The sequence below is a fragment of the Ixodes scapularis genome, unplaced genomic scaffold (genome assembly GCF_016920785.2).
Source record: "Ixodes scapularis isolate PalLabHiFi unplaced genomic scaffold, ASM1692078v2 PGA_scaffold6__148_contigs__length_123643588, whole genome shotgun sequence".
Classification (NCBI taxonomy): domain Eukaryota; kingdom Metazoa; phylum Arthropoda; class Arachnida; order Ixodida; family Ixodidae; genus Ixodes; species Ixodes scapularis.
Genome location: NW_024609881.1, coordinates 88981114 through 89008884, shown reverse-complemented (window position 1 = coordinate 89008884; position 27771 = coordinate 88981114). Strand labels below are relative to the sequence as shown.

Sequence of the window (27771 nt, the reverse complement as noted above, 5' to 3'; positions counted from 1 at the left end):
AGGGGACTCTCGAGACACGTGCCTCCTGCACTGTCGAATTTAATGCTACTTGCAAGACAAACGCAAACACAAGGGGCTTTAGGTCGGGTGTAGAACAAACAACGAACTACTAGTTAATTAAATGCGAGACACACCTACAACCCCCGATACCAACTGCGCCAATAATGCAGAAACATCCTTCAGACTTACTCTTAACGTTCCAGTCGTTTGTTTGCACATGGAAACGCAGCGCACTCCAGAAATGATTGCTGGCGAATCGCTAAAGGTGCGTGTGTTTTAGACAAGCCTTATAATACAGTGTTGCCTATGGGTATACATACCCGGGGTTGGTAATATTAATATTAATTCCTGTTGGTCGTGATTTTATTAGGCGTAGGGTCAGAGTTCACTAACACTATGCACTATTCCCCAAAACGATAATTTACTGTTGTCCGGATAGGATTTTTTTTGTGCTTTTGGGCTATTGTTATTTTTAAAGAGTACCTTCATGTTAGCATGAAATTCGCCTAGCGTTAAAAAAAAAAGTGGACAATAGAACTCAGGTATTCCACCACTCTCAATCATCACCATTATGTACCGTTAGCGGCAATTTTAAGCTGGTTCAGTTTATTGCTAGCCGAAAAGTGTAAAATGTCGCAACGCCAAGCTATACAACCGATTGCGGCATTGCTACAATAGAAAATGCTGCACTTTATTGTAGTCTCCTTTGAAAGAGATTAACGTATCTTGAGCTCCCCGCATGACTATAGCAGCTCAGGCCTGATCGCCTCTCTGCTAGATTAAATTGCCCTATACTGCACGTCGTCTACACTTTTCTTGTCCCTGGAAATATTTCATATACAAAAATTTTTTACTCGTACGTTAGACTTGGCGCCTGCAAAGATGATCATCTTTAGTCCTGCTTAAGTAAAGTTTTGTTACGCGTTTTAAAAGTTCTACCATAGCACGTATAACGCTCATGACAGAAACTTCTCACCCCTCTAGGGATGAGAGGTGTCGCCTAGAGGAGGCACATAAGGCGACGAAGCGTAAGAATTCTATTTAGACTGAACCTCTGCGTTGCTGATTTCAGGCGGAGGCCCAGCTGAAGAAGCGAAAGGAAGAGAAAGAAATCGAGGAAACCCAGCGGGCTGGCTCCATAAAAAAAATTGCGGCTTCCGGGTGCTTTCTCGTGTTCATTGGAGTCGTAGTATTCTTCGCCGTTCATGCGAGCAAGATACGAGGCAATCCCCAAGCCCAAACGAAGAAGATGTGCACCACAATAGACTGCGTTCAGCACAAGTTTCTGCTCCAAGAAGGAATGGACGCCAGCGTGGATCCATGTGAGAACTTCACGGCCCACGTCTGCGGTAACACCAAGTGGGCCGACGTGATGGTGTCCAGCACAGAACAATACATGATGACGAAATGGTTAAAGAACGGGGCGCTCTACATGAGTAGCGGGATATTTAATTTTCCTGTCACGAAGAAGGCGGAGGCTTTGTTCGCCAGCTGCAAGAACACGCGAAAGAGTGAAATAGAAGATATGAGAATATTTATGCGAGAGCGAGGTCTGCCTTGGCCCAATAAGGCAGTCACGTCAAGGCATCCCCTGGATGTTGTTTTAGATCTCTATATCAACTGGGGGGTCGTGTTCTGGTTTGAGATCAGTCTTCCCACCCTGCTGCCGGGCACAAGAAGCAGTATTTCGTTTTCTCGCTCAGGCAAAGCAAAGTTTGCTCGAGAGCGCATGCTTGACGTCAAGAGCAAAATGTCGGATATCGTTTACGCAAAGCGCTTTTATGACATCTCCAATACCAAGGTACTGAACGAAAGCGACTTGGTGACACTACTTAAAAACGAGGATGCCATTCTTAATATCCTTGTTTCGAATATTCCACCAAAGCGAAAAATAATTTTGATGCACCAAATTGAGAAACTGACACCAAATATTTTGAGAGATGAGCACTGGATTACGTATCTTAACCTTCATTTGGGTTCCTACAAGCTCGGCGCAGAAGATAAGGCACTCCTCGAAGACCAGCAGCTTCTGATCGACATAAATATGCTATTTCATAAGTTTAGCCACGCCGAACTTTTAGACCACCTCGGCTGGTGGTTTGTTCAAGAATACCTTATTCTTGCTTCGTCCGAGGCATCGAGCGCTCTGCACGCCTACGAAAATTCGCGAGAAAGTTATATCGCTTACGACTGCTACGCCGAAGTAGAAAACCATTACAGGAATCTATTGTTTATGGAAAGAAAACTCGCCAAAGAGAGGGGCGGGAAAGATACGAGAATTCCGCAAGAGATAATCGAACATACAGTTTCACTTTTAGAAAGAAACAAGACCTGGGCCTTCGGAGAAGGCAGCCGAGAGGCTGTCAAGAAAGTCGTCAGGGAGATATCTCAGCTACCGCAAATTCCCGACTCCGACAGCGGCGAGAGCAACCGGCATTATTTTGAGACCATGTATAACTCATACCCTTCGAGCGAAAGATCTTTCATGAGGCTCTGGATGGCCACTGCCACAGCCCACAAGAACGCATCTGGCTGGCCGCTGAACGACACGCTACTGCGGCGACCTGTGACAAGCTCTTCCATCGTTGAGTATGACATGTGGCAAAATACTCTCTTCGTCACCCAGAGCGTGTACAACCCACCCGCCTTCTACGAGAACGGGTTGCAGTCAATGAACTATGGAGGACTGGGGACCCTGATAGCCTTGCAGGTCGTCAAAGCGTTAAACCGTAAGGTAAGTCACTATTTTTCCCATCTTAAAGGCAGAATCACCTCCACTTTCGGAAGCTCCTGAACCTCTACCGGCAAGCGACGTACTCGGAGCATCAGTCATTTGACCTCGTTTAATCCCCTTGAACTGAGGGGAAGGGTAATGGGGTCACGTGGTTCAGTGAACACCCTCGTGACACTGGCGCTGCATAGTCAATGGGTTGTGGTTCTTGGTCAAAATTTTCAGTGAAACTTTCGTTAGAAAATACCGTTTTGTGCAGCACTCAGTATGGTTCCTCCGGCAGAGAACAGTTATTGAGAGAGGCGCTGCATGATTATACTGTTCGCTAGATTGTTAGACGTACAAGCAATGCATCACAAAATCCGCCCGAGTGCGCCTGCTAGTGCATATCAATGCTCTGAGGACCACTTACGAAAATACATTATTTTATTATTTCATTTATATTCTCTTAGCGGTGTCAAAATTGGCTCATATGGCTTCACCGGATCGCACATCGGCTGCGGTCGGGGCGTAAAGTGAAGCGAAGTGCAACCCACTTATAACGATACCACGTACAAGGATGTACAGCTTATAATGAACAGTTTCTGTAGCTTCTAGACTAGAAATAAGGATCGCTTTCTACTCCTGTTACGGCGAAAATAGGTAATAACTATCGAAATTTCGTGTTTTTCCACGTGATCGTTATAAGCGAATTGCACGGTATACGTTTGCAGGATCGTTATTAACCTACCCGAACCACCTATACTTCGTTTCACCACAAATTTAGGCGCAGTCAATGCTACGACCCGAGCGAATCAATCAAGCACCGCCATTTTGCAACATCACGGCGTTCATAGTATTCCCCTACGCGTGCTACTATCGGATAAACAAATCAAGTCCGGTGAATTGTGGCGTGACTTCGCACCTTCGGGAAGTGCGTGTTCATGGTTTCGTGTGTCCTAGCTAGATGTTCGCGAATATTTATTGGCATCAAAGAGCGCTCCATCGTTCGCTGCCTTCACGTCAGCGAACCCTGTACGCTGTAGCTCCCCTCCCAGTGTTGGAGTGAGTTAGACATGGTCTGCGCTATTCGGTTCGTAGCTGTATTCGCTCATCTCGAGTCAGAGCGACAGCCCCTAAACAGGAGAGCTTTGGTGATGGATTTTGTACCGCGTCACTAATGTAGGTTACCAGATGGGAATACACTGGACACGGATGCTACATCTGGGTTCGCGTGGAACTATTGTTCAATCAGTGAGAACACTGGTCCCTCCCAATGCTGATGTCGCAGTAGGGTCCCGTACGTCCCTGCCTTAGAGGGGACTCTTTTAGTGGTTCCTGATATTTCAGGACATCTGCTCCCTTTTTTAGGAGATGCTGGTTCCATCCGGTGACTGCACGCAGACTGATGGCCATAACTTTAAAACAAACTTTGATAGTAATAAATTTTTTTTTTTTTTTGCGCGAAACTTTATTTTTTTGGTTAGTTGCTCCGGGTTTTGTGAAGCTGCTTTTCGTGAAGCCGTGGCACGTGGTGACCCATAATGCAACCCGCGCAGAGACCTAGATATCAATTCAGTTACTCAGCTAAATTTAGCGGGGAAGTTGAATTAGTGTATAAGTCACTTGACGTCAGGTCCCGTGACGTCGATTTCTCCGCTCGATTTAGCGGGAAAATTAACGTTCCGTCACCTACACACCGAATGAATTGCCCCGCTAAATTTAGTAGGGGAAATTCATGTCACGTCACGTCACGTAAGCTATACGGCCAATAATTTATGGTCTAAATTTACTGGGAAACCTAACGCCACGTGACCCACACACGAATTAATTTTCCCCGCAAAGTTTAGCGGTGAGATTAACGTCACGTGAACTTATGTCCCGTGATCCTCAAACGCTTTATGTATGCAGCACAATTGCCGAGAAATTGGCCATGGTACCTCTTTTATGCATGTGCATGCTTCAAGAAAGTTTTAATACAGTTTTTTTATAAACAGCATGACAGGACCGTCATACAAAGAAGAGGCGCGCCTCATATATTCTGTGCAGACTTACTTCTTATGAGTGTGACTGCTGTCGCTACGGTTTACCTGGCTCTCGTTGCTGTGTCCATATTATCACTAATATTATTGCCCGACTCCAATACGAATTTTGAAGAACCTTTTTATTCTGTTCTCTGCGCAGGATAGCCAGGTTGAACCATCCTGGAACCCGATAGACAATGTCGGAGAAGGTCTTGGAGCACGGCCGGCGTGCCGTAACGTTGACCACAGAGTGCTCTTGCAAATCGCTGCCGTGCAAGTCGCATTCAGCGCTTACCTGGCCGCTGGAGGCGAAAAATCGTCCCGTCTCAAATATCTCGAGAACTATCCGCTCGATCAAGTGTTCTTCTATAGCCACTGCAAGACGATGTGTGGACAAGGAGACTACTGCAGTGATACCTTGAGGCACCTTGGAGCCTTCGCGAAAGCCTTCGATTGCCCAGACAATTCTTACATGAATCCACCTCAAAAGTGCACATACTTTGATTGACATTGTCCCACAGGCGTCACGTTTCCGGGGCATATAAATCTACAAGCTCTGGGACGCCTTTTGTTGTCAGTGAAGGAAAGTAATATAGGTTCCCCGGCAGACAACAGGAGCTGAAACAACGGATCTGACCATTTTTGGCGTCCGCGATTTCGACTAGCACTATTATTTCTTATATTTGATAAAGCGTCAAAATTATGGGCCCTCAACTCCGCATTCTATTTCCAGTTCGGACAACAGTTCTGTCAAGAACTGGCAGGTATGCCAAAGGATGATGAAGGACTTTTTGAGCTCAAATTGTTCGCGATAGTGCGTGTTGTGCTTCGGGACACACTGCGAAATATAAATCACAAATGGGGGCTGATTGAAAAGTTATGAGACCGAATTTTCTTTTTAAAAGTAGAATTCTTAAAAATCAATATATTCATTCGATTGTTTAAAGGGGTGATGCAACAATTTTTGTACTTTGTGCAAATACCACTTAGAACGGATCCCTGACGCTAATGACCTACGAAACACGCGTTCGTTTTTCGCCCCACGCAATAGAAGTCCAAAAAAAAATTAAAGAAAAACGAGCATCGTTCTACCCCTCAACTCGCAGCCAGAACAAACGGCCACGTGACCTGGAGCCGATTATATGCCGCCAATGTTGATCATAACCCCGCGCTGGGATTGGCAAAGCACAGGACACGCGCTGAGTTCGAGACATTGTTATGGCTCGGCTATTGTCGTCATTGCAGCGATTGGACACGGACCCCTACCCGAATGCTTCTCGAGCTACTAATTATCACGAGCCCAAAGCGAGTGCCCACGGATTGCTCGGGTCGCATCTATGAACCGCATTCAAATATCGTCATCGGGGTGTACTGTGGTCCCCACGTTACGTCATCAAATTTCACAAAGGAGAGACTGAATGAAAATGATCGCTTTTGTCCTTAAAATTACACCGCAACAAAGGAGTTTCTAGGTCAATGGCGTTGCGTGCTAGTATCCTTGAGTCCCACTAGTACCAGTAAGCTCGTGTAAAGTGAAAAATATTCCAATTGAATATCGTTGCACCACTCCTTTAAAAAAACCGCTAGAAACATAATTTTTGGCTAGCACTTTCAGCAAAAGCACTAGCGAGTTTGTTCACTTCATGGTATCAAGAAAACTTCATTCTACGCAGTTTGTTTAAATGTCTTTTCAGCGTTAGAAATGGCCACTATTTACAAGGGTGTACGTTCGATCTATATAAAGGGTATTGCAGTCCAGCTACCCCTCATTAAATGTTATTTTAAAATTCAATCACGCATTTCTGCCTTACTCTCACATGCACGCCCTCGCCATCTTCCATGACAACACGTGCGAGGTGCAATCGCTCGCTGGGGCACAACGCTAAAGGCTTCTATGGACTGACTGGAGGCGCAGACATGTGGATGAGGATCCTTAGCAAACCTCAACACTAGTGCCACTAAATAAGCTACGCTTCAGAGCAACGACGCTTGGCCATATTGTGTCTTAAAACCATGGTTGCCAGTTATCTGAAGCTTCATCTGAAATCACAGGAAACGCTTTTCCACCCTCCACAAATGTTTTAACAGTTCGCGACAGAGCAAAGCAATATTACATGAGCTTCATTACACCGAATCTAATGCTGAGGAAATCGCACTTTGGAATAATGAAGACTGGCAGCTGCGTCTGCTCTGCATACGAGCCAAAATGGCGGTGCCCACAATAATGTCGTGGAACGGAGTACCGATACGCTAAGCGCAGCTCATTTAGTGGCTCTACTCCGCACAACACTGCTAATCTACCAACTATTAAAAACAACAAGAAACAACAACAACAAGGAGACTCATTACTTCTCAATCAGCCCTCGTATCTTCGCAAGACTTAAAGGAATATAGACCAGTTCATAAATATATAACTTTATGTAATATCGAGAGCTGTAGCGTACATCACGAATGTTTTCTAAGCTGAGTATAAACGGATGCCACCAAAGACATTTCCGTAAACTTCCAGTTTACGGAAACGCAACTATCCCATATTGCACTGCACGAAGGGGGAATTGTGGGGCTGTTCCGATATACTCTCGGGCCGATTTGGATGAGTCATAGAGCCTAAAAGAAGCACAATTCAATCTGCTAAAATTGTAAATTCATAACACAAGCACACACACACTTAAAAACAATAACAAAAGCAACCTGTACTAATTTTTTGTTTTTTTTTGTTTTCTGGAATTGGAAAATGCAAAACCATCATCGACTTTGTCTTCTTTAACTGGGTAGTGTTTCGCGAGCTGTAAATTAGATAGTCATAATACGCCAAGCAGACGGCGGGGCATTACATATTCGCAAGCCTGCAACCCACCGAAGATGTCTTCGGTGTGCACGATGCACATGTTATAGGCTCGTCGGGATCGGCAGAGCCGTGTTTGCAGAGAGTTTGGTCAATGGGAGGCCCGGGCAGAGCCAGACTTGCACCTGACGGAGAAAGTGGGCTTGACGCAAGGCCACCTTGGACAACCAGAAGCCTAAAAGAATCCCCTAGTGGTGGTAGCGAGAAGCTGTTTTGGTCCAAGGTATGGGAATGTTGGTGTTTGGTTTTAATAAGCTCCGAAGAGTGAAGTGTAGTAACCCTTTGTGATTGAAAATAGGATGCACGTGATGTTTCGATCATTATCATGCAGAAAGATGTAAGAAACGAGTGCGCCGTTCAACTCTGTTTTGCTCGGATAAAGTGTGGCTGCTCGGACGGCAGATTCCCGGTCCTCGGAGCTTGGCGTACGGATTATGTCGATCGTTTCGCTTGTCACAGTCTTCCGCCATGATTTTGGATGATCATGATTGAAACATCATGTGCACCATATTGTCAGTCACAGAGAGTTACTCCGACGCCCTTATCAGGTTTGTTTCTCGCGACCACTACCAGGGTATTATTTCAGGCTTCTGGTTGGCCCGATTAGGATTTGTGAAGACGCCCTGGAACATGCCCAGCTCGCTTTCGGCCAATGGCGCCTCTTCCATTTGTCTCCTATACTTTCCAACGAATGGCCAAACTTTCTACATATACGGCTCTGGGTATCGGTTGTTATTGCGAGTAATCACAGGCCAACGTTGTCACAGGCGGCCATAACTGAATGTGTGACTGCGAAGCGCATGCTGATGGCGAGCTTCCACAGTTTTTTTAAAACGTGCTGTTCCACACCATCGAGATTGCCGGTCTTAGCAGCCAATTAATGTGAGATCGTTCTGAGCAAGCGCTCCAATCAGCGCCCAAAAATATGGCGTCGAGTAAACACCCCTTATAATCAGTACCTCGGCGAAGGCGTTCGAATAGTGGCTCGTGTAAAATCGCTCTTGGTCGCTAGTCTCGTCAAGCACAAAGCTGGGGCCGAAGTTTGCGGAGCGCTCTGATTGGACCGTCGCGCTGATGGAGTCACGCGGTACGAGATGTCAATCATCCAAACTGTCTCAGTGCTCAAATTCCGGCAAGAGTGTGGGACACAATGTCGTAGCAAGCTTCATAGGAGCGCGCGCGAGCAATACCGTGGGGCCAGCCGATTGAACGGCTGCGCTGATGACGTCGTTCCGGCGTGTCCCTACGTCCGCGTACGCCGCCATGGAGACTGTGCTGTCTAGATTGTCCCTAAGCGCGCTGCGAATACTTTGAACTTTCTCGTCGCTAGACTTGTCGTCTGTGAAAGTTATCGGTGACAACAAAGTGACGTTTACGACTTTGGGAGGGAGTTATTTGAGGCCAAAGCCTTCGCTTTGGAAGCAGGGCGAAGATTAAACTTTGATATTATGGGACCGTGCGCGGTGTGCGCGGCTTTATAAACCCCACAAATGTTTGCAGCAAAGGGAAAGGCATAGGTGCGTGCGCCGTTACTTCGTATTACCTCAGAATGGACGAACTGCGAAGGCTGTGCAAGAGGGAGCGGTTAAACCTTGACAACAGTACCAACAGTACCTTCACAGCCTTAAGTGGAGCGCTCGCTGCACGAGCGCTCGGGCAACCACCGAGGCTGCATCCATAGCAACTATAGCTTGCGCTTTTAGCGTGCTCGACTAACAATAGTCCATGCAAAGGTGAGACGACCGGCTATGTTCCAAATCTTACCCCAGTAACCTGTCTCTTACGTTAGCGTGTAATACCAGGTGACATCGCGAGTAAACGATCCGCGCCTCGATTTCGGAACGGCCGGGATAACCACCTGGATACTACGCGGATTGGCTTCGTTTTAGATTACGGAAAAAAAAAAAAAAAAAAAAAACACAGCAACGATGGTAGAAAATATATCATCATGGAGAAAGCACTCGAAGAGACGATGATGTTAATGACGACGCGGTGTTTTCTGAGGGGGCTCCACCAGCTCTTTTTCCTCTCCTTCCATTTGGGCTGTATATTCAGATGAAAATTAATTACTTCTTTCAGTTTGACATCAAACACTTGTTTTTACTAATCAGCGCGATCACAGAAAATCTAGATCAGCTGCCACAAAGGCATATGTTCTACGAATCGTAATTTGCATCGATTAAGTTATGCGTAAATTGCTTCCACGCGGTGTAGCGGTAGAGTGCTAAGGTTTTCTCAACATTTATATCTAGCTGACGTTCGCTTTGACGCAAGTATGATCACAAAATGAGACAGAAAACTTCCTTGGGGAAGGAGACGGGGAGGGGTTGTTGACTTATATAAGAAATCTTCCAAGCCTTTACTGCTTTGAAAGCGCTATCCTCTCATTACCCCCTTTGGGCGAAACGAAAGTACTTCCACATCATTTACTGCGTTGCACCGTTCTCAGTCTTGCACGTGAGAATGCGGCCTTCCCTTCAACGCCGAAGACGAGGATGCGGAGAAGCTACTGTCAGATATAAAAGCAACAGTGAATATACTGGGGAAGAGCATAAACAAACGTCTGTGGGACGACGCCGCCGATCAAGGGACACGGCTACGCACTATCGACCCGCACCTAATGTTTCATGTACCTCGACGTCTCACCCGACGGCGTCAAGCTGTGCTACATCGAATACGCTTAAACGTTGCATACACATATAAGTACTTGTTTATCATAGGGAGACTTAATTCGCCAGACTGCGCGAACTGCAAAACTCCGGAAGATTTGATACACATTATGCTGGATTGTCCCGACTATGAAACTGAACGCACACAACTAAGAACATATATTAAGTTATCCCCCCAAGAAAACCTCACCCTCGACAAGATACTGGGACCATGGAGAAACGAAGCCACCGCCACACTTGCGACAAAGTCCCTTTTGCGATTCCTGACCACGACTGGCCTCATCAAGAAACTTTAATGTAAAATAGGTTTTTGCTGCTTTTTCTTTTTTTTTGCTTTTTTTTTGTGTGTGTGCCTTTAACTTGCTTCACATCTTTTTACCTCTCTTCCCCACCCTTCCCAGAGTAGCCAGTCAGGAGATACCTCCCGGCTAATTTCTCTGGATTCCTTTTACCCCATCAATAAAAAAAAAAAAAAAATACTGTTTACGCTCACAATTTGATAACAAAAACAGATATACGTTCCTGGGGAAGGTGCACGGTCTGATGTGATGCAGTCAATTCCTGCGTTCGAAAAGAGCAAATTGCAATAACCGAACATAAACGGCTGCCCCTCATTCTTTGTAATTTCCAACGTTCGCCACCAAAGCCAATGGAGCAAGCGAGCTGTGACGGCTGTCGTCACAGAAAGCAGACTACGAATATATCACGTGAACTATTTACTCGAGTGGACCTTTTCCGAGAAGCGCTCTGCGCATGCTCGAGCGCCCGATGCCAAACGGTGGAATTCGGCACGAAATATCAAGGAAATTCGGAAGAAGTCTGTGTGTCAGCGAGTCGAACAACGTAATTGCAGCATATATATAATTGTGTTACACAAAATAAAAATAGTGGACGGTAAGAAAAACACGACGTTTGGGTGGACGCCACGTTTGCCCCTCATTAAAGTCGCGTGGGAACGTGTCGCAGCTCAGAGAGCGAAGAAACTGGTAGCGTAGCTCCCATTATAGATAGGTAGCGCAGGTAAGTCCTTCCTCGATTTTTACTTTGTGCAGCCACCGCCTGATGCAGTCGGTATGTGGAAAAGGTCCATTGACCCAACGTTACCCCCCGATCAAGGAGGGTAGCGTCAGTACTCTCCTGGGTGATTTCAGATAAGATCGACCAAAGGGTGGCTGGTCGACGTATTTAAAGCAACTGAAGCTTTTATATGCAATTGTCTGGTGTCTGGTATAAACAAATCCAAACTTAGATTTAAAAAAAAATGGGGACATGAAACATCGTAAGGCCTGAAGAGGTGGACAGTTGCAGTAACGCGCACTGACGGAGGGGGCACGTTTGAGAGTGAATAACTAAAACGATAAATTTAGAAGGATTCTAATACTTTTTAGACGCATACTATGGGTACAGCTTGCTTGTAATATAAAGTAATAATGTTTATTTCGATTTCTTTTTTCAAAAAATTGCCCAACAGGTTTGATCAAATGACGAGTGGCAACATTTGGAGGCCTGTATGTCATAAAAAAATGTATTAATTATTATATAATTTTCAGATCGCATTTTACTATCATTTAAAAATAAATAAAGTATCTGAGTGATACGAGTTAGGATATATTTAGGTAAACATGAAAAAACAATCAAAAAACGAAAACATTCAATGCAAATAAACAAAAAAGAAACATTTTCGATTTTTCTTATATTTGGGTACCCTGTTATACTCTATTTCGGCCTTCATTTATATTAAAAACATGTTGCATTATTTTATTGAGAAAGAAGAAACAACTCCCCAAACTAGGGTCCCTTTTCGAAGTCTACACTCAGCAGTGATTTACAGAAGAAGTGACTCTGAGTTCCAGTTTCATAAACTAACCCACATCTTCTATATATGTTTTTATTCAGATGAGGCCATTGATAACTATAGAAATTGTTCACGCACTAAAATTGAGGAGACACTACAGTGTACAAAGAGCTATGATATTACGAACAAGTGTTCCGAAGGAGATCCTGCAGCCACCGGCCACTGGAAACTTTGTTTACTTTATTTTCCTACGGCAATATATGCTCCTTTCCCTTTCCGTCAATATCCATCCCTCTCTCTCATCTATATCCCTGACTTATGTCTAGAATAAAAACATAATCAAGCATTTCCTTTCTGCGTGATAGTGTTTTGTGGCTAGCAACAATCATTTCCTCGCGAAGATCACGATTATGGCGCAATAGTCAACGGAAGTAGCAGGCGACACTCGCTGCTAGTTCTACCAAAATGGCCAATACAATTTTTTTTTTCGAATTTCCCCGCTCGCTGTCAAGAATAAGGGAGTTCGCTTCAACCAGCAAAATATAGCCGCCGACGCCTGTTTACTGAGCAGTCGTGCCTGTCACCATCCCCCTCGCTGGCTTCGCGGGCGATAATAGACAGTTTTAGTGGATCGTACGCTAAAGCCTTGCGTATGCAATAAAATTGCGGGTCGGGAGTGCGCGTGCGCAGAACGCAATAGAAGAGCTAGCGTATTGCGTACGCACGCAACGCTGGGGATTTTGCGTGGCGGGCTAGCGGGCTCTGCGGGACGTTCTCGAGAGATCTCGAACCTAACGAGAGCACCAGTTTCAAGATGGCGGTTACCTCGACTGGCGCAGCAAAGGCGACGTGGTGTTTTCAAAGTTCTGTGTTACGTGAAATTGCGTGGTGTTCAGCTCGGCAATTCTTTCCGGGACCTACGGCGGTCGAATCAGATCGCCGTGCAGCTGAAGGAGTGCACAGTGAAAATGTTCGCGGCTTGGAATGTGCGTCAACGCTGCGATCTGCTCAACGCTAAGCCTATTCGCACAGTTCATCGCCGACGGACGAGCGACTCTAAAAGAAATCGTCGAAGTTCTCGCTATGTATACTGGACATCAGTAGGTCATGAATTTCATTCCGCGATAGCATTGATAAAAGGTGCCGTTTCAAAGGGAAGATTGACGGAGGCTCTGTGATCGAATTTGGCTACGCACTCTTAAGCCTGGTTCAGACAGTTGCGTTTGACTGCGTTTGACTGCGTTGCGGCAGCGAGAAACCAGGACATCCCTGCTACTTATATCGCGTGCTAAGATGATTCTTTGAATTGTATTGCACGCTTCACACGAAGCACGGATGTGCCGGTTACTCGCTTTCGGTTCTCGACGCAACGCAGTCAAACGCGAGTGTCTGAACCGGCCTTTACTCGTAGCCTCTGTACCCCGCAGAAAAGCGCGCTTGACGAGGCAGCTGCGGCTTGGTTTAATTTGAAATAAAACGATTGGACATGTTTTCATTTTCAATATTTCTTTCCAGGAGCATGGTTGCGCTATAAGCACGCGGAATTCTGCAGCTCTAGCAAATCTAACCAAGATCATGCGCGGTGTTCACTCGAAAACGTAACGCACAACTATATTCGGTCCGAGCAGGCCATTTTTAGCGTACGCTATACTATTGCGTATTGCGTACGTAAGAGCCAGCAACGCTATACTAAAACTGTCTAGTATTAGGCACAAGGAGGCACACAGACAGACAGCAGAACCCCCAAATACTCGAGCCCCGCCTAAATACAATAAAGTGTAAACACTGTCGCCACGTTAACCTACTGAAAGGTTAACATGGCGACAGTGTTTATGTTTTATGTGAGGAAAACCATGGCGCGTGGTATGAGCCGGATCCTTACACGAGGTGCAAGGTGATCCCTGAGAACCTGTCTGCTGCCCTAATACTTCACGGAAGACGAGCTACAATGTTCAAGCCAAGGTCCTAACCAGAAGGACGTGATCTCTGTCACGCTCGACGGGGAGAAAACGTTCGTGCCAAAGCGCTTCCTGAGACGCTCAATCCGAGAGGCCTTTCGTGCATATAAAGACAAGCATCCTGATTCCGGCGTTGGGTTAACGAAACTTTATTCCTAGTGCTCTAGGTGGGTCAAATGTATTCCTCACCAGGAAGTGTGCGTTTGTGTGCGCTGCGCCAATTATTACCTTTGTATTGCCGCTGTAGAGAGCGTTGCAGGCTCAACATTCAACCCTGGTGAAATGAACTCAGCATTTGTGTGCGACCCACTAAAAGTGGGTCCCACACTTTTAGTGGGACCCACTAAAAGAAGAGTAGCTGATGGAGCGCGCCTTTCCTGGCATTCAGTCTTGGCGCGCGTGGCGGCTGTGCAAAGCATCAACGAAAGGAACCTGTGACATATATGTAGAACGGACTGTCGGATCTGGTTGAAAGAAACTTTAATAAATGGGTACATCGAGGAAAGCCTTAGTGTAAAGTGCCAAATTTGGTGCCTCAAGGACTGCTCATTTTCAGTGCAGGGTTATCTTATTCATCACAACTTCCTTCGCGGGGTATTTAACTTACTATTTTACTTGGTGATTGTTTATAATCTTTATCTGATCACTCACTATATGAGAATTATGAAATGTTATCCTCTCGCAGGATAAAATATCTCGGCTTGCCACGATCCATTCATAGATCGAGAGTATCGAAACTCTTACAGTCTGGCGCGGTGGCACCGCTCACCTGAGATGGTTTGCCCCCGGAAATAAATAACTAACCTAAACACTTTTAGCATATTATTTTTATTTTTGTGTGTTGAAGTAAAGTTTTTTTTTAAATATAAATTATACCGTAAGGTAAAACTTCACACTGCATCACCTTTTCTCGAATCACTAGTCCTTAATATGATACCTTTTTGTACACTGTATGTACAATGCTGTATTTAGTTTCTCCTCACTGTTAGAGTGTGACCAATTTCTCTAGTTGTCAGTGACCTCATCTGAATAAAAATACATAAAATATGTATATTATAGCTTCCTGAAGCTGGAACTCAGAGTCACTTCTCGTATAGGGCGGCGCTGCTAAGTGTAGGCTTTGAAAAAAGGACCCTACTTTGAGGAGTTGTCTCTTCTTTCTCAACAAAATAACGCAACATGTTTTCAATATAAATGAAGGCCGAAATGGAGTATGAGAGGGTACCCAAATTTTGAAAAAAATATCGAAGGTGGTATTTTTTTTTTTATTTGCATCGGAATTTTTCGTTGAGTGATTTTTCCCATATTTGCCTAAATATGTCCAAACTATCATATCACTCAGATACTTTGTTTATTTTTAAATAATATCCATATATTAGTAGGATACTACCTGCAAATTATATCATAATGAATAAATTATTTCATGAGATACAGGCCTCCAAATATTGCCATCTATCGTCCGAGCAAGCATGTTTGGCCATTTGTAGAAAAAAAAAAGATATAAATAAATATTAGTATATTATACTAAAAGCAAGCTGCACCCATAATATGCGTCCAAAAGGTATTTGAATTCTTCTAACTCTCCATCAGTGCGCATTAATGCAACTGCATGTCTACCTATTTCTTGGCTTACAATTTTTCCTGTCCCGAATTTTTTTTCTGGTCAAAACTAAGTGTGGATTCGTTTACACCAGACACTAGACGATTGCATATAAAAACATCAGTTAATTTAAAAATGTCGACCAGCCACCCTTTGGTCGATCTGATCTGAAATCACCCTCCGGAGTAAACAACCCTGTTCTGAAACGATAGTTCTGACGTCATCGAGTAAGCGCGAGAAAGTTTTGAAACGCCACGGTGCGAAGCGTTTACTCCGGAGTGGAATCGAGTAAATTTTGGAACACAGTCGAAGTATGGCTCAGCAGAATGCGTTTGTTTGTAGGAGAACTCGTGCATTGGAGGTGCATTCTTGTGCGCAGCAAAGACAAGGACAAGAGGGAGAACAGGATACAACGAGGCCTTGTTGTGTCCTGTTTTCCCCTTTTGTTTTCGTCCTTGCTGCGCACAAGATTGCATAAGGTACGACCAGCACCTCCCAAAAAAAGTAGGGCGGGTGGTCGGTGGAATGAGTGGAGGGTTGCAATCAAAGTCAAGAAGGGTGAAGAAGGGGAGTTTTCCTTTTGCCGAATTTTTAGTATAGACACTTTACACAGGCGCCAAATATCAGCCGCCATTGCTGAACCTCCTCTCTGATCGAGATACCGAGCCACTGAAGCGGGCTTTGACGAGCCTGCACGAAGGCCATTGCTGGGGACAAGGACACGGTCGGATCTAGAATGGCAATAAGCTATCCTGATGTGGTAAAGATGAAACAAAGTGATGAAAATAAGAGAAAACTAAAACTGAAGATCTGTTATGTTGGCTCCCATGCACAGCTTCTGCAGAGCGTTGTGCATGGGCGACGCCATAACCGACGTTCAGTCTTTGTTTCCTCTTATTTTATCACTTCGCTCCATCATTACGACAGCAGGACAAGTTATTTCCATTCTAAATACGACTGTGTTCTTCTCCCCAGCATTGAACTTTGTGGAGGATCGTCAAAGCCAGCTTCAGCTGCTTGGTATCTAGGGGACACAAGAGAATGTCAACAATGCCAGCTCTAATTTGGCACGTGTGAAAAACGTCTATCCCCCTTGCCCCTTTATGCCCCTTCCCCTTCTTTCAACGCCACTGGGTTGGGGGGGGGGGGGAGGGGGGAGTGAATCGTTCCCTTCCCGGTCCCCTTTTAAGCGCCTCTGCTTCGAGGCGTTCCAACTGTGCGACGACGAGGAACAGCACAGCTACCACAACGTGCAGTTTTCGAAATAACTCTTCCAGTGGTTCTGGAATTAGAACGGTTCGTGTTTCATTAATTCGCGAGCGGCCATGACACAATTCCAAGCGAGAGACTCGTGGCAGGGCCGTTGTGTGCAGGTGCGTTGAGTGGCATCTTTTTATAGCTCCTACCTTCGACGTACGATACTCAGGATTTTAAGTTGTGAAGGACAAATTTGATGGTGCATGTTCGAATCCACCGCGACAAGTGTGATAGTGTATGAGCAGAGTACAAACAAAGGACATCTGGAAAACCAAGAGAGACGGCTAGAACTTCTTAGTGACACTGGATTAGTAATTACCTGTGCATGTAGACTATCAAAATAAGTGGAAGGTTGAAGTCACTGAGAAAAGGACGACTGGAAACCTTAAAGCGTCCATGAAACGAATTTTGGGTTGGGATGAATGATTTCAAATTGGGACTTTACTAATCGCATATCGTTTAGTTGACCAAAAGAAAGAGGTTAGAAAGTCAAAAGCCAGCTTTTCGGTACGAACATTTGAAAATATAGCGGACTATTTTGTACCTTCTTGCCTTCGAAAGCCCTCCGCCTTTTAACTATGATACATCCGCGGTTCCAAAAGCGTGTCACCGGCGCCAAACGGACGTCAACAGAGCCCAGCTCACGCATTGGACACGAGAACTGCGTCACTGGGACGTATGCGCTAGTCAACAATCAATCCGTCGACGAATATTTGGATTCGTGTTCATGGCCAATGAGTGCCCTGACGGAACTTATTGTCACTGGGGAATGACAAGTTCTATAGTGTGCATAAAAAGCACGGTGGAATCTAGGAGTCATTGCACCGGTGCCGAAGGAATGTCACGACCACGTGATTTTGCAATTCGCATTTGAGTTGACGATTAAAGCTCTCTTTGCCCCGGCTGTCATCTCGTCGACTCGTGCGAGTACACGCGCGCTAGGCTGTGTATCAGAGACGTAGTATATTCCGTTGGCGCCCGCGACACGGGCCGGCGCGAGTGCACGAGCCAGCCCGTGTTTAATACGGCTCAATCTGGTGCGAGTTTAGTGCGTCCACAAGGCGCTTCAAACACGCGCCAGATTGAGCCGCAATTGCCGACCTTCTGTTATCTTACCGAGATGTCGAATCAGATTATTGCGGGCAATAATCTGTCCTGCTGTGGTAATGATGAAGTGAAGCGAACGGAATAAGAAGAAACAAAAACTGAAGGTCGGTTAGGACGGCGCCCATGCATAGCTGCCTCAAAGCGTCTATAAGTTAAATCTCTCCGTTGGCTTCCGCTTGCGCGTCGAACACCTGGGCAAAGATAACTGTGTGGTAGGCTAAACTGGCCTGAAGTCACTGTGCTCGTAATGAGCCCCGTCACTGGAAGTGGCCTCAACTTCCGATGTCGACTGCTCCGCCTGCTCAGCCGTCTCCATCTTGCCTTCGGCCTCTTGTGGGGCGTGTGTAGCGCCCCGCTGACGCAGTTGGTCCAGGTGATGCCACTGTTGTGCACCAGGTGTGTCCAGGGTAACCACGCGCCTTCCTTCGGTCGATATCACCGTCCCCGGTAGCCACCTCTGCCATGGCTGAAACTGTCGCGACCAAAAACGCATTCCTGGAGTAAGTGACAACCTAGTACTGGAGGCATTTCCCATGATCTTGTCGTGGTCTTGTTCGTCGTCTTCTCCAGGAAAATAGGCACTCAACCTCGATCTGGGTTAAAATCCCATCGACACCTCTGGCGGTGACTGGCCGTCATTTGTTGGCGTCTACCTGTATCGAAATAAAAACTTCGAAATACGGTTCTGCAGGGTGCCTTCCTTGTTGTTTTTTTTTTTTTTAAGCGTTCTTTAATAATGCCCACCGCGCGTTCCGCTAACTCAGTAGATTGCGGGGGATATGCGGCTTTTGTCAGATGACGCACAGGGTTGTCCTGAAGGAATCGTGCCATCCATTGCTCTACTGGAAAATTGCGGACCGTTATCCGATACCAGTGAGTGAGGCAAACAAAAGCGCGCGAAGATTCCCCTGAGTACGTCAATTGTCGTGTCAGCTGGTGCTGTCTCCATCCGAACGGCCTAAATCCACTTTTTATCCGCATAAGCAAGTACAAAAACCATGCAGGACAGGCAAATCCATGAGCAGACGGCACCAGCGTTTGTTGGTCTTTGGCCATTTTTAAGGAACCTGCGCCGCAGGCATAGGTAAACACCACACGCACTGTGGGCAGTTTTGCACCAGTTTCTCAATGCTCCTGTCAAATCCTGGGTACCAAAAGACTGTTCGAGCGAGACTTTTTGAGGCCGCAAATCCGGGGTGAGTGTCGAGCAGCTCCCTTAGCATTACCGTCCGCGCAGCTTCTAGCAGAACAACGGAATGGCCCCAGTAAATCAGATTATGGCTCACCGAAAGTTCATCTCTGCGTGAAAAATACGGCAACAGTGGCTGCTCCTTTCTGCTTAAAGGAGCGATGCAACAATTTTTGTACTGTGCACAAATACCGCTTAAAACGGATCCCTAACGTTAATGACCTATGAAACACGCGTTCGTTTTTCACCCCACGCAATAGAAGTCCCAGAAAAAAATTTAAGAAAAACGAGCAGCGTTCACCCCCTCAACTCGCAGCCGGAACAAGCGGCCACGTGATCTGGAGCCGATTATATGCCGCCAGTGTTGATCATAGCCACGCGCTGGGGTTGGCAAAGCGTAGGACACGCGCTGAGTTCCAGACATTGTTATGGCTTGGCTGTTGTCGTTGCAGCGATTGGACACGGGTCACAACCCGAATGCTTTTCGAGCTAGCAATTGTCACGAGCCCAAGTCGAGTGCCCACGGAATGCTCGGGTACAATCTACGAACCGCATTCAAATATCGTCACTTGGGTGTACTGCGATTCCCGAGTTACGTCATCAAATTTTGCGAAGGAGAGATTGAATGAAAATGATCGCTTTTGTCCTTGAAATTACACCGCAACAAAGGAGTTTCTTGCCCAATGGCGTTGCGTGTGAGTATCCTTGAGTCCCAGGTGTGCCAGTAAGCTCGTGTAAAGAGAAAAAAACATTCCAATTGAATATCGTTGCACAGCTCCTTTAAGGCCGGTTCACACATGCAGCGGAGCGCTAATGTGGCGCTACGTGAGCGCTCCAAGGAGCGCTCATGTGGCGCTTCCTAGCGCGTGATGTAGCGCTCGGTTAGCGCTTCAGTAGCGCTCTGTTAGCGCTTCAGAAGCGCTTTGTTAGCGCTCTGTTAGCGCTACAGAAGCGCTTTGTTAGCGCTCTGTTAGCGCTACAGAAGCGCTCTGTTAGCGCTCTCGTGCACGCTCCTTGTGCCGTGCTTGCTGCTGCGGAACAGCGCGTGCACGGCGATTCCTTTGTTGTTGTTTTTCCTTTGGCATTGAAAGAAGAGGAAGTAAAATAGCCGCTCCCCAAGCAAAGGGTCGGGCAGGCGACCCAGAGTCATGGACTTTGAGCGACAAATTGATTGGGTACGACCTCATCGCTTTCTATTCGATATTCGTGACCCTGGTTTCAAAGACATGCAGGTAAAAATAATCGCCTTCGAAAGAGCTCTGTGTCTCGGTCCCTCAGCCTAGGAACAAGGTTCACTAGGCATACCTGTCGGTATCTCGGTGGCGAAAGATGTCGCGCACCCAGAAGGCTCTTCTGGGCGCTAAGCCGTCCACACACATATGCACTAATCGCGTATGTATAGAGCATTGGTCGCATTTCTATTTCAGCATCCCACATGTCCGCCATGGTGCTGCTGATTCACACCCAAGCACAGGAACCGGAACCGCAGTGCACGCGGTAATCCGCAGCACCGCGGTACAAGAAGCGCTACTAAAGCGCTAACACGGCGCTACTGAAGCGCTAACAAGGCGCTACTGGAGCGCCAACAAGGCGCTACTGGAGCGATAACAAGGCGCTACTGGAGCGCTAACAAAGCGCTACTGGAGCGCTAACAAAGCGCTACAGAAGCGCTAATCGCGCGCTGTGTTAGAACTAAGTCACGCGCCAGGAGGCGCCACATGAGCGCTCCTTGGAGCGCTCACGTAGCGCTAACTTAGCGCTCCGCTGTATGTGTGAACAGGCCTTTAAACTTGACGGCCACCCACACTGGATCCACCACTCTACTCGCTGAAGTTTTTTGTCATCCTTCGTTAGGGTTGCAATCTGCTGTGTCGACAAAGTCCTGTCATCCAAACCGCGAGTATACAATTAACAAATACTCCATAGGATCTCTAGTGTTATCAACATTAAACCCCGGCATGGTGGACACCGGCAACGGCAAGCGACTTAGAACATCTGCATTCCCATTGTTCTGTCCTTTCCGATACTCAATGTTGTACTGGTATGCCGTGAGGAGCAGCGCGCACCTCTGGACTCGGGCTGCCGCCATTTGAGGGATAGCTTTCTCCGGGTGAAACAACGCCGTCAGAGGTTTGTGATCTGTAACCAGTGTGAAGCGATTGCCGAAGAAATAATCTCTAGACTTCGTCAGTCCGAACACCAACGCCAGCCCCTCTTTTTCGAACGGGGAAAGGTTGGTGATTCATATTTGGGCGAAACCAGCTGAACCTACAATTACAGTTACATAATGGACGTAATACAAAAACATAATGGACACGAAACAACCCGCATTCAACCAGCGGTTGATTGCACATAGTTTTCTCTTATCCCCTTTTTCTAGTTGGGAGTAATTGCGTTCAGCAAGTGACAGTGTCGTTGAACGAAACGCTATTGGTTAGTCTTTTCCGAGGCAGCGATGCGACAAGACAGCACCCAAACCGTCCGGTGAAGCGTCGCACTCTAGGCACTACGGTTTCCGAGGGTCGGAATGAACCAAGACATCGGCCACTTTCATAGCACTTTTCGTCTCTTGGAAGACGCTTTCCTGTTCCACCCCTCTCCCCCCTTTCCATTTCGTTCACTTCGCCAGCAGTCGCTACAGGGGAGTCAGCGTGGTTGAAAAGCTAGGCAAAAGTTTCGCGTAATAAGTCACTAGCCCCATAAAAAATTTAGCTGGCTCACAGATGTTCGCCTTGGCGCTCCTATCACCGCCTCGAGATTGTCCCGTTGAAAATGAAGGCCTTTCGCGTCGAACTTATGTCCCCGAAACGACACTTGTTTCTCCCGGAACTGACACTTGCCTTGGTTGAGCTTGAGTCCATTGTACCGGAGCTGCTGGAACAGCAGTCGGAGCGTCGAGGTGTGATCCTCATTCTCAGCGAAAATGACATCGTCCAAGTATACCTCAACACGAGGCAGTCCCTCCAGGAGCGATGCGATGCGTTGTTGAAAGAGCGCTGGGGCGGACACGATGCCGAAGACCAGTCGGTTGTAGTAGTACAGGCCCTTGAGTAGGTTCAGCATTGCCATCTCCTGAGCCTCCTCGTCGAGAGGAAACTGATTGTACGCGTTACGTAAAACCAATGTGCTGAAGACCTCTCCTCCGTAGAGCCACGCAGAGATATCGTCAATTTTCGGCAAAAGATAGCGCTCCAAGTGTGTCGCCGGATTCACAGTCACCTTATAATCTGCACAAAGCCACGTGTACCCGTTTTTAATCGCCACCGGCACGACGGTTATGGCCCACTCCGAAGTGCGCCCCCCCCCCCCCCCCCCCCCCCCGGGGAAAGCACTCTCTCCTTTACTAGGCGATCAATTTCCACCGAAACTTTATCTCGAAGTGCATCAGGCACCGGTCGCGCCTTACAGAAGCGGTTCATTGCGTCTTCATTTTTGTACAGCTTAACAGGTGGTCCCTTGCACAAGCCCAGCTTCTTCTCGAAGATATCTGCAAATTCTTCAAGGAGTTTCGGCACGGTAGCTTTGGCGTGGATCATGTTAACACTGTGACCAATCCCACAGCTAGAAGAGACACACCAGCATTGTGAAATGCCTGAATTGTGTTCCGGCCGCATAGTAGAGGTCCTTGAGAGTTCACAATGACCAGCGCGCTCTTCACCAGAGCTTGGCCGTGTTGTACCTTCACGGCAATTCTGCCAACAACCGGTAGTGGACCGAGGAAGCACGAAAGGCGAAGGGGAGTCTTCTCCACGCGGGCCACTACTTGCGATGCTTTTGGAAGACGCTGATGAGAATCACGCTCACGGGTGAACCAGTCTCAACAAGCATTCGTAGCTTCCGGCCTTCCCAAAGCGAATCCTCTTCCATCGGTCGAGCGACGGCTCTGTTGGCTGAACTGTGTGCAACCAGGGCTGAAAGCATTTCTTCCCCGCTCGTTTCCTTGTCAGAGTGATCCACCGCGTATGCTCCTTCCTGGTTGGTGCGACCAGACTTGCACGTTCTCGCTAAGGGGCCCTTCTTCCCGCACTTGTGGCACACAGTTCACCGGTGCCGACATTTGTCCGCTGAGTGATAGGCGTCACACCTCCACCAAAAGGCACGTGTACCTGCTGCGCAGTTGCCTCGTCTGGTAGGCCCCTGATTATTGTGACGAGTTCGGACGAAATGTGTGCCACCCGCCCGTGTTGCGAAGCTGTCTTCCGCATCGCCTGCACGCTTTCGCCGGCATTCTCGGGCAAAATTCCAAATCTTCCGCCTCTTCCAAGCTCAGTGTCGTACGCGGAAGCAAGAATTGGCGTGCGTCATCATCCCGGAGGCCACAGACGATGTGGTCTCAAAGCCTCGGGTTAAGGGTCTCACAAAAATCGCAATCCTTGGTGAGACGCCGCTGGTCTGCGATGCAGTCCCGAATGTTCTCCCCTTCCTTTTGCGTACGTGTCAAAAACGAGTAGCTTGCTGAAATATCGATGGCTCGGGGATTGTATTATTCATTGAGGCGACTCACGACGACCTCGTTAGTTAGGCTGTTGATGGCCTCCGACTGGCACGTAATATAGAAAAGGTGAGGTAATATGGTCCAATGTGCAATGAATAATTACTGGCTTGTCCCTTTTTGCGGAAAAATATGTGCGTAGATGCTTGCTCTGCCTTCAAAGCTTCAATTTCTAGATTTGGATCGTGCGTGCAAGTACGCTAGATATTTTTGAAAATAGAGAAACGCCAGAGAGCAAGAGAGCAGGAGGATGATAAAAGTCCTGTACGATAAAGTCCTGTTTTGTTTGGACCCAGACGTCACAACATGGCGTCTGAGTCCAAACAAACCGTTGCTAGGGGCGTTGCTATGGACTAATGCATGGAGGCTCCACGTGAGGCTAGATTTTGGCTTACAATTAAGTAAATACATTTTTGTAAGCAACCTAACTTCTTGATATCTAGTTATGAAGATGTCCTTGTCGTCTTAGTGTCATATTCAGCGATTAAAGCCATTTCTGAATTATTACACTCCGCTTTGCTTTGGTAGCAGACGACACGATAGTTTTGCTGGCCTCTGTTGCAGCAGGCGTCTTCATTAAATTGTGTCGGTAAACGAGTGACAAAAACAAACAAGTGCATCGCCATGGCCGCAGAGGCCTCCGCAATGTGCGCTTTTTTCTGAGAAGAACACAGCTAAGTTCGGAGGGGTAAAAATGCCGTAAAATCAAACCACGCGTCATGCAGATCAGACGACGACCTGAGGTGCATTACCGGCGTAGTGCAGGCCAGCATGAGAAACAAATCGTACGCCGTGGAGGTGAGTCATTTGTCATTATTAATATTCAGGTTGTCCGGTTATTAAAGATTTGCTTGTCTATCGTGACTTCGCAGTATTTTGCTTTTTTGCCCCTTGGTATACATCAGATACCGCGGATGTGCTCTTTTGGTGAAGATCTTTATCAAACCCGCGATGCGAGTACAATCTGTGATGAACTCAGATTATGTTTTTTATCGAGTTCTCTCGCGCTTTGGGGTCTTGCGGATATCTGAAGATACGGCAAGAATATTTCTCCACGCGATGGTTACAACCAGGTACGAAGCACCCTCCCATAGCGCGAGTCCGCAAACAAAGTTTAGGATTTCAACCGATCGCCTGGAGTGCTGTTCCCACTGCAAGGCAATCTTTTGCAGAAAATCATCTCGATCGACGCCCGGACTTTCGATAAACAATATTTTGCATCGCATTCCACTATGAATTCTTATAACTGTCTGAAACTCATTATATTTCAAACAAATGCAATATCAGAATATCGTCGTTATTCACACGATTCAAACGCCGGCGCCGGCTTGGCCGGCGGGCGTGTGGCAGACTGCATACTTCTTGCATTCGTCGTCTGCTGCAGGCACCTTGAGGACCAGAAGTTGCAGTCGTAAATATTTCAGAAACAAGCGATTACCGGCACACTTCTGGGGAAACATATATGACATTCAAGCTTTCTGTATCTGGGATTTTTAGAAGTTTAAATGCTACTCCTGATATTTGAACGGTCGTGTTTTCGCAGCGAAACCTAGCCACATGTATTTGTCCATAACAAGTACCTTAGCAACGGTTTGTTTGAACCCATGACGTCACACTTACGGAGTCAATTCGACGGATTTTTAAGTTTCGGTTCGCTATCGGAGCACAGTTCGGCCCCGACGGCACCGCGCCCCGTGGAGAAATAGTGCAACCAACCTTGGCTGCACTGTCCTCGCGCAACGCAGCAGAAGCTGGCTGCACTATTTTTTTTTTCTAATTTAAGTCAAGTCCTTAAACACAATATTACAATAGTTATTTACGCAAAAATACTTAACAATTCAATGATCCCGGACTTTAATAACTTTCCTAAAAAGGCCCCTGGCCCGGAACTAAAACTACACAAGCTTTTTTTTTTTTTTTTTTTTTGCGATGCGTAGTTTTCGGAATATCGAGTTTGTCCAACTTTCGTGAAACACCCTGTATACGTGCCAGGGGAATGCCGGCGAACCTTGAGCACACTCTACATTTCTTTAGATTTGATTTTTCTTAGAATCGATGCTCCTTTTTACACACCTGCTCTGGAACAGAGGTTTGAACCTGTAATATAGGTAAGTTTAACATCTTTGACTGCTAAAGAAAAATGCTGAAACTAAGCAATTACACTTTTATAATGATAATAAAGTACTAACTTTTCGCTACGACCGTAGCAACAAAAGTGATCCATGTTATTTTCCGGCAAAGAAATAAAATCCAGGCACGTATTCCCATAGGAATGCACAGCAGCACTGCAAAAGTAGACTTGTTTTATCTGCTTATATTTTCAACCCGGAAGTCACGTAGACACTAGCGCCAGTTGCACCTTTAGCGTGTACTATAATAACTCTATGGGTGTACGATGGAAGCTACGAGTCACTGTCTTCTCAAAACCACCGTCAATAATAACAACCTGACATTACTCTTGTTACCTTTGATGAACCTTGGAAAAACGACCACACCGACGCTTTTGGTCTCCCACCTAGGCTTTAAAAGTAAAAAAAATATATTAAAACAATTTCCTCTTCCGGAAAGGGGCGTTCGCCGTCGGCGTAGCCAAAATCAACCCAAGGTCACATGACCTCCAAGGACACCCCAAGGTCACGTGACCCCCAGGTCATGTAACCCCCAAGGTCACGTGACCCCTCGCAAGGTCACCCCAAAGTGACGTGACCCCCCAAGGTCTCGTGACTCCCCTGAGGTAACGTGACCCCCCAAGGTCACGTGATCCCCCCCGATGACGTCCTCGTCACCGATGACGTCACCGGCATCCGAATCGTCATCGTCATGATCACTGATGACGTCATCAGTGACGTTACAGATGATGTCACCGGCATCCGCATCGTCATCGTCATCATCACTGATGACGTCATCAGTGACGTCACTGATGTCGTCACCGGCATCCGCATCGTCATCGTCATCATCACAGATGACGTCACTAACATCTGCATCGTCATCGTCATCATCACTGGTGACGTCATCAGTGACGTCACTAATGACGTTATCGGTATCCGCATCGTCATCGTCACTGATGACGTCATCAGTGACGTCACTGATGACATCATCGGCATTGTCATCGCCCCGTGACCCCCCTCCGGTCAGTTGATCCCCACCCCAGTACCCTTGCCTCCTCCTCCTCAAAAGCTGCGCTCTAATTAGGCGTTTTGGGAGTTGTAAACGGCTTTCACTTTTTTTTTACTTTTTTCTTATTAGCTTTAATTCTCATATCAAAAGCGAATTGAATATACACGAGGTCGTGACATGCTTGCGCACCGGTGCGATTATTCCAATCTTACACTATGCTCTTTAAGCACACCATAGAACTTGTCATTCGAAAGAGAAATGTTCCGTCAAGGCACTACTTGGCTACTAACGCGAATGTAAATATTCGTCGGTGGAATGTTTGTTCACGAGTGCGCACGTCTGACTGACGCAGTTATCTTGTCCAATGCGTTAGCTGGGGTTGGCTCACGTGCTTTGGGTAACGCTTACGTGGATTGGGGACTGAGGATGTATTGTAGTGAAAAGCGGAGAGCTTTTGAAGGTACGAATAGTCCACTATATATGCAAATGTTCGTACCAAAAAGCTGCAGCTTTTGACTTTCTACTCTTTTCTTTTTTGGTCCACAAAACATTTTACGATTGAGTCCCAATCTAGAATCATTTATCTCAGGCCTAAATTCCTTTCATGGCCCCTTTAGCGGTGGACACGTCCTGTGGTGATCGGTCGCAACTGCGCATGCGTTTTTGTGTGGCGAGGAGGAATGCAGAAGGAAAGGCGGAGACCTTTCCAGACGATAAACGCTTTCGTAACCTCCTCGCAGATCGTGTTGTAAATGCGTCCAATAAACCACATGACCCCGATCAAGAAGTTGGAAATTCTAAAATACAAGCTCCATAGCAGAACAGCTGAGGCGCACCGCCACCTTTCGGCAGGAATGCCAACCAGTGCGGTCTCTAGGGGCGCTGTGGCACTCGCCTGTGACGTGGTCGTAAGTATAGGCCCCTTGCACATGACGTCATTTCCGATGCCCTCCAGAGAAGAGAAGAAGAAGGAGCTCCCCTCTAATCAGGATCCTCCTTTGTGCCTCC

The 27771-nt window shown here is 46.8% G+C and overlaps 2 protein-coding genes across 2 annotated transcripts in view; both read left to right on the top strand.

Moving 5' to 3' along the window:
• Positions 1-241: 241 nt before the first annotated feature.
• On the top strand, positions 242-5242 carry LOC115326480 (membrane metallo-endopeptidase-like 1). The gene is made up of 3 exons (XM_040209041.1): positions 242-265; positions 1073-2734; positions 4895-5242. Exons 1-3 carry the CDS (start codon positions 242-244, stop codon positions 5240-5242), a joined length of 2034 nt encoding a protein of 677 aa, XP_040064975.1.
• A 1194-nt stretch (positions 5243-6436) lies between these two features.
• Positions 6437-27771, top strand: part of LOC115326481 (neprilysin-like) — a 33079-nt gene continuing 11744 nt past the window's right edge. Inside the window, exon 1 of the mRNA XM_040209042.1 lies at positions 6437-6457. Within this exon, the coding sequence (XP_040064976.1) occupies positions 6437-6457 (21 nt within the window). The remainder of the gene's footprint in view (positions 6458-27771) is intronic.

Coding starts and splice junctions, on each gene's coding strand:
- LOC115326480 (XM_040209041.1), top strand. CDS start 242: ATGATTGCTGGCGAATCGCTAAAG. Junction 266..1,072: donor TTGCTGGCGAATCGCTAAAG/GTGCGTGTGTTT, acceptor TGCTGATTTCAG/GCGGAGGCCCAGCTGAAGAA. Junction 2,735..4,894: donor TCAAAGCGTTAAACCGTAAG/GTAAGTCACTAT, acceptor TTCTCTGCGCAG/GATAGCCAGGTTGAACCATC.